Source organism: Haplochromis burtoni, unplaced genomic scaffold, assembly GCF_018398535.1.
Source record: "Haplochromis burtoni strain Fernald_Lab_line unplaced genomic scaffold, NCSU_Asbu1 Contig_1305, whole genome shotgun sequence".
Classification (NCBI taxonomy): domain Eukaryota; kingdom Metazoa; phylum Chordata; class Actinopteri; order Cichliformes; family Cichlidae; genus Haplochromis; species Haplochromis burtoni.
In genome coordinates, this window is record NW_024583666.1 from 48,857 (window position 1) to 55,476 (window position 6,620).

Here is a 6,620-nt window from a genome sequence, read left to right on the forward strand (position 1 = left end):
TTTTTTGAGAAATACCAGGGGAAAATATACGGAACAACAGGAACACTGGGGAGCAAAGCAGACATTCAGTTTTTGCAGGACCTGTATCCAAATCTCTCTGTGTGCAAAATACCAACATTCAACAGGAAAAAGTTATTTGAGGTCAAAGGTACTCTGAAAAAAACAGCTGAAGAATGGGAATCTGAAATAAAACATGTGGTCACAGCTCAGATTTCCCCAAATTCATACAGAGAAGGAAGAGCAGCGTTGGTGATCTGTGAAACTATAAACAAAGCCAAAGAGATCTACGAAGAGCTGAAGAGCAGCATCCCAAATAAAAAATTGATTCTCTACTGCCGCAGTGACAGAGACAGTTTGAGTAAAATAGACAAGGAGCTGCTTCCTGGTGATGTCATTGTTGCCACAAACCTTGCCGGCCGTGGCACAGACATTAAAGTGTCCACAGAGGTGAACAATAATGGAGGGTTATTTGTGATCCTCTCCTTCCTCTCCGAGAACACAAGAGTGGAACTCCAGGCTTTTGGACGAACTGCACGCAAAGGTAAACCTGGATCTGCTCAGATAATCATCTCCACTGACCACCTGCAGCCATCTTACAAAACAGTGTCCTCTCTGGAGGAAGCCAAGAGCACAAGGGACCGACTTGCAGCAGAAAAGATAAATCACATAATGAATGATGTTGCTGAGATGAAACTGCGGGAGGACCTGTTTTCAGAATACCTCGAAACACTTCAAGATATTTATAACACCACTGATGGAGACAAGGAAAGAGCTGATGTTGACATCATGAATGAGTTCTGGGGGATTTGGCTGCAAACTAAATCAGAAGAAATTGATCAGTTGAAGAGAAATGAACTGCAAGAGAGTCTGAAAGCTGATTTGTCAAAGGCAAAAAGTCAGTCTGAAAGTCAGACTTCACCATGTTCCAGCATTTATCACTACATCAAGTTTGGAAATATTGCACTGGATGAAAAAAAGTGGGATACCGCAGCCATAATGTTTGAAAAAGCCATGAAACAGGATAAAAGCTGGGCAGCTGTAGCATTTTACAATCATGCATACTGTACTATACAACAAAAGAAATCAGATTACCTCCCTAAGGCCATAGATGATCTAACAAAGGCACAGGAATCTTTGAGGTTTCTTAATGAGGAACTAATAGGCTGTCTTCAGTTTGTAAAAATGTCCTCTGCAGACTCAGCCAACAGCAACACAACCAGCCTGGAAAAACAGTTATCAACCAGGTCCACAATGTATAGTTACTTTGAAAAAAACATTACTGAGGCCATCCAAAAGTTACGAGAAATAAGAGAGAAAGGGAGGGATGCAATGGCCCCAAAATCCCCAATGTTCTCACTATTTTCAGATGCTGATAAAGATCTCCAAGATGAAGCTTACAATCTCAACAGACGAGGTCTGAAATATGTATTTCCTGTGGAAGAAAAGCCTCGTTTCTCATGGGAAGGTCTGCTGGTGTTCTTTCTTGGAGTTTTACAGATTGTTGGAGGAGCACTGCTCACTGCATTTACAGTTGGAACATTTGCTCAAGTTGGAATGGGACTGATTATTGAGGGAATATCAGACTGCATCACTGGCATTGAGGCCATGGTGACAGGAGAATTCAGCTGGAAGTCATGGGCTATAGACAAAGCCATTTCTATTGGTGTCTCTCTCATTGGGTTCGGAGTTGGAAAGCTGATTTCAAAGGGCTTCAAATGTTTTAAATCCTTAGTTAAATTTGGCAAACAGCTTAAGTCAATGCCAAAATTTCTCTCTAGACAAGCTAAAGATGGCTTCAGTGTTGTTTTAAAGACAAATATGAAGAATGCAGTAAAACACACAGCTAAAAAAATTGCAGAAGAACTCATCACCTTTGGATTGGGAAAGGCAGAAGATGAAATAATTAAAACAATATTAGAAGAAATCAAAAACAAGGTGAAAGAGAGAACTGATCACGAAGTGAAATTAAAAATAGAAAAAGAGCCTCCATCTTCATTAGTAGACCTCATTATTCTTTCACACCTTGAGGACAAAAAACAACTTCATGATCTCCTGAATGACGAGAGAAGAAAGGAAGAGCTGCTGGCCGTTTTCACAGACTTAAGCAAAACTGCAATACAGCCATTCCATGAAGACCTCAGCTGGCAGAACAAACTGAATTCATCCCTCTACAAAGTGATTGAAAAAACTAAATCACACACTGGAGGAACAGCAAAAACAATTCTGACATTTATACAAGGTGTCCACATGGTCACACTGGCAGGAGAAGCCATCAGTGCAGTGCTCAGCCTGTCAGAAAAGTTCTTTTCAAATTTTCACGAACAGCTGAAAATATTTAAAGAAAAGCAACGAAAATCAGAGACTGTGAATGTAAGTGATCTGTCTGCAGAAGACATTAAACTGCTGAAAGATTTCAAGCAGGATTTAGCCAGCACCATCAGTACGTTATTGGCTGATGCTTTGGTGGAAGTTTTCCACCAGACGTTCTCCAGTCACATTGTTTCTATTGTTAAAGACAAGGCAAATGGTGTTATTGGTAAATATGTGAGAAAGGGTTTAAAGAGTGAAAGAACAGAGGAAAAGCTCAGAGCTGGACAGAACAACAGATACATTGCATACATGCCAAAACACCCAAATTCTAACCTAAAAGTTGAAGGAGAGGCAGGTCAGCGCTCACGATCACATGCTGAAAAGATCAAGAACTCCACGACTGCAGGCACCATCCTTGATATCAGAGTCCTGTCAGAAGCCACTGGCACTAAAGTTGTCATCCTAACAGAGGATAGCAATGGAAGACTTACCAAAATGCAGGAGCTGAGCCCAGACACTCGACATGCCAATCAAACTGTGACCCTGATCTACAGACCAAAGAGTGACCAATACCCCGATGGCCATTATGATGTGCATATCAACAACCAGACAGTGAGCATAGACAACAAAGGCAAGAACTGTTTGTTTCATGCTTTGGCACGTGGAATGAAACCACAAGCCAGTGAAGAAGAGATCACTGTGGAAGCAAATCGTCTTCGATCTGTGGAGGCTGATGCTCTCCTCAGTTACCCAGGCCAATGGGAGCCTTTCATCAAGCGGAAAGAATTAACTGAAACAATCAGGGGAGGGGACTGGTACATGTTAGAGGGAACTGCACCCAAACAAGCCATAAAAGAAAGCAAAGAGTTACGTCAGAAATTAGTTGGCCAAGTAGAAAAATACAAAAACTGGCAAACACATGCAAAAGGAAATAAAGGAATTGGAAAGTTCATCAATGCAGATCACCAGCCACCAGTCAGTAGCATATTGAAGGCCAGAAAATTGAACCAGAATAGCAGATTAGCAGAAGCCATGCTTGAAGTGGCAACAAACTCATCTACTGGGAACATTTCTGATGTACACAAATATCATGGCCGTGAACTTCCAACAGTTTATGTACCTGCAGAAGTACATCGTGAATTTCCCAGTACAAAATCACAAGCCTTCAGAGACCTTTTGACTAGAGCCATAAGTAGTAATGATGTTGTGGGTACTTTCAAGCTGACAATCCTTGGTTCAATGCCAAGATTCTGGTTGGATAGTAGCAGGAACTTCAAAAACTTCCAGAATACAAATATAAGCAAAAGCAGACTTAAAGATTTTGAAAAAAGTTTTCCACACCACAGTGAAAAGATGGTAAAGGAATGGTCTGACCAGCTTAAAAACAAAGGTGTTATGACAGATGACCATCTAACTACTATTAATAATTGGATCGCTAACCAGGGCTACAAAAATCAAAACGATCCACACAGGAAAGAAGTTGCCAACCTCCTCTGATGAAAAGGTAACATCAAATTTTACATCATATTGTATGTGATTCATAATGAAAGGGATGGGAGGTACCTGGAGTAGCATGCATTGTGGTAAGCATCTGACCAGAGTGGATTTCTGTTTTCTTTTCAGTTTGCGAGAGAGGAGAATGTGACTCTTACAAGCAAATGAAGTACAGTGAAAACCTGGAGATCTTCCACCTACCTAATCATCATTATCAGATATCTCTGTGCCTTTGGTTTAATTTTAACTTAATTTTTGTATTCAGTGTGCTTATCACAGAAAAAAACTGTTTGTTTAGCCATTTTTAGCTCAGTATAGATTGTAAATTAATTTGTTAACTTGCTTAGACTTTGTAGCAAAGCAATAATTACACTGTGTCCAGCAAATTAGTGTGGTGATATTCGATGTGATAGTTTTAATCTTTCAATACCAATGTTGACAATAACAAAAAGGGAAGATTTTAAAACCTGAGACCTGCTGACATTTGTCACCTTTTAACTCAATGTTCAAATATGTGAACAGCTGAAATTGGTCACACATGTTCTGACTCCTTAGCCAGTGCACAAAGAAGACACAAAAATGCAGCAACAAAGTGTGTCTTAAAGTACATTAATAATCACTCTCAAAGGCTTCTAAATCATTAACTCCAGAGTGCCTGAGGGTCCTCCAGTGTTCAAGAGATAAACTACACATGTGTTATATTAAGATCTAGCAGCTTGATTTTCTTTTCTGTTGGTTGGAGCACAAGGTGACTGCTGATTCTGCAAGAGCCTGACTGTGAAAGAAGCTCTGGAGATAAAGAAACTGCTTGCAATGAATCACAGAAGCTACAGAAAAAAACCTGCATGTAGTTCTCTGTAAGCAGCATCCCATTCGTTATCTGTTTAATTCAGTGTAACTATGATGGTGGTGGCGAGGGAGGTTAAAAATGAAATTATAATACATATTATCTGTATTCACCTGAAAACCATATATCCATATCTCTAAAATATTTCTGTCAAAATAAAAGTGAGTTAGTAGTAATAATTGCAGTGATTTCCTGTTTTCTTCCAGTGGTGCAGATTACTGTAAACTGTAGTAATTTCCCTTACTACTATGGAAATGTTTTTACACAATACTGGACAATAAAACTGCAGGGAAATGTACCAATATGATATTACATATTTTAAAAGTTTATTTAAATATATTTAAAACATATTGGTGAAAATATGGCCTATAAACATAATTGGCCACTGTTATGAAATTCTGGATTAAATTGAATTACACACAAGCTGGTTGTCTTTGTGAGTTTTTAATTTGTCTTTGCAAAGTGGTCCGAACAACAATACAAATTTAATCAAGATTCAATCAACCAGGTTCAATCAAAGTTATCACTCTGTGTCATATGGAAACCATGCTGCTGTTTTTAGATGGAATAGGCACCGTTAGTGTGAAGCAACAGTTATAAGAAAAAAAAAACAGAGACAAAATGTCAGGTTTACGGAAAATTGAACCCAAACACAGGACTTCCTAATTACTAAGTTAAACTTTCAGTCTATTTTATTTCATTATTTATTTGTGCAATATCCAGATCGCGGCTGTGGGTGGGATTAAGGGGCCTCTTCCTGTAGTTGAAATTCATGGCATGCTAGTGGTGCCAGTCTCTCTCTGATCTCTACCTTCAGCCGGGGTGGAGTGAGGCAGTGTCGCAGTTCCCAAATAGTTGTTTCTCATCCGTCAGGTTAAAGCTGGCCTCCCCCACTCTCTCATTGCCTGATGTTAGGGCCTTCCTCTCTTTTAATTACTATACTGGTCATAAGTTTGCTCATTGCTAAAAGGTAGGGCAACCTCTATGCTGAAATGACTTAATTGATATTCAGGGAGGCGTTCCAGGTCACGGTTTGAACCGTCAGCCATTAGGTCCAAAGTTGCAGTTTTGTGAAGAGACATCTGCCTCTCCAGAGCAATGTTCCCTCTAAGCTGCGCACGTGCGCAGTTGCGCACTGTTGGCATGGTCTCTGCGCACAGAAAATCTGCGTTGCGCACAAAAAAAAGTAACCTGAATTGAAATTAAAATTAATACTTCCAACAATCATGTTTTGCAGTGTTAGTCAGTAAGTGACTGGCTGCTCCCATATGGAATTAGAACGATGCCACCTTATAGTTCAGCCGATGCGTATATACGCAATCAATCAACGTCATTGACAGGCTATGACAGCGTCCTTATGTGCCGACAAAGGTGTTTTAGCTAGCAAAGCGGCGTGGCTGATGTGGAGTGAAGCCACGTTAATTTCAACGTGTACAACCATTGGAGATGTGAGCAGGACAGACGGAACAATTGACGGAAAAAGTGTTGACTTTATACCAGTTTTTAAATTGTGTTGATAGGCCACGTAAAACCAGAGTTGTGATAAAAATATGCAATGTTTGGTTTTCTTCCTGAATACTGTCGTTGTTATATTTACTGCGGTAAGAAACGGTAAAAACAGCGTTTTATAAGAAAAAAGCCTCGAAAGCCTGTGAGCAAAAACAAACCCCACCCCCCACCTTTCCCATTGGTCCAAAAAAGTACCATGTCGACCAATCAAAAAATGATATGGCAACATGGCATCTTGTTGTTAAGAAGCTGCAAAAAACGTTGTTGTTTGCCAAACCGAGTTACTTTTTGAAGAAGTAACTATATAATTAATTGCCCAACATTGGTCATTATATACTGTAGACAGAGAGTTACAGACTCTCTCCCAGACCACACTCATACTCATATGATTGTATGGTTGCAGGTGTTGTGCCAAAAAGTGATTGTCTGCCAAAAACTGATTTCCGGTATTTGCCAAAAA

At 39.8% G+C, this 6,620-nt stretch overlaps 1 protein-coding gene across 1 annotated transcript in view; it reads left to right on the top strand.

Moving 5' to 3' along the window:
• The window catches only part of LOC102300018, a gene marked incomplete in the record, with an annotated part of 16,715 nt that extends 10,656 nt beyond the window's left edge, over positions 1-6,059 (top strand). Inside the window, 2 exon segments of the mRNA XM_014331017.2 lie at positions 1-3,814; positions 3,934-6,059. Coding sequence (XP_014186503.2) covers positions 1-3,807 — 3,807 coding nt within the window.
• Positions 6,060-6,620: the final 561 nt, after the last annotated feature.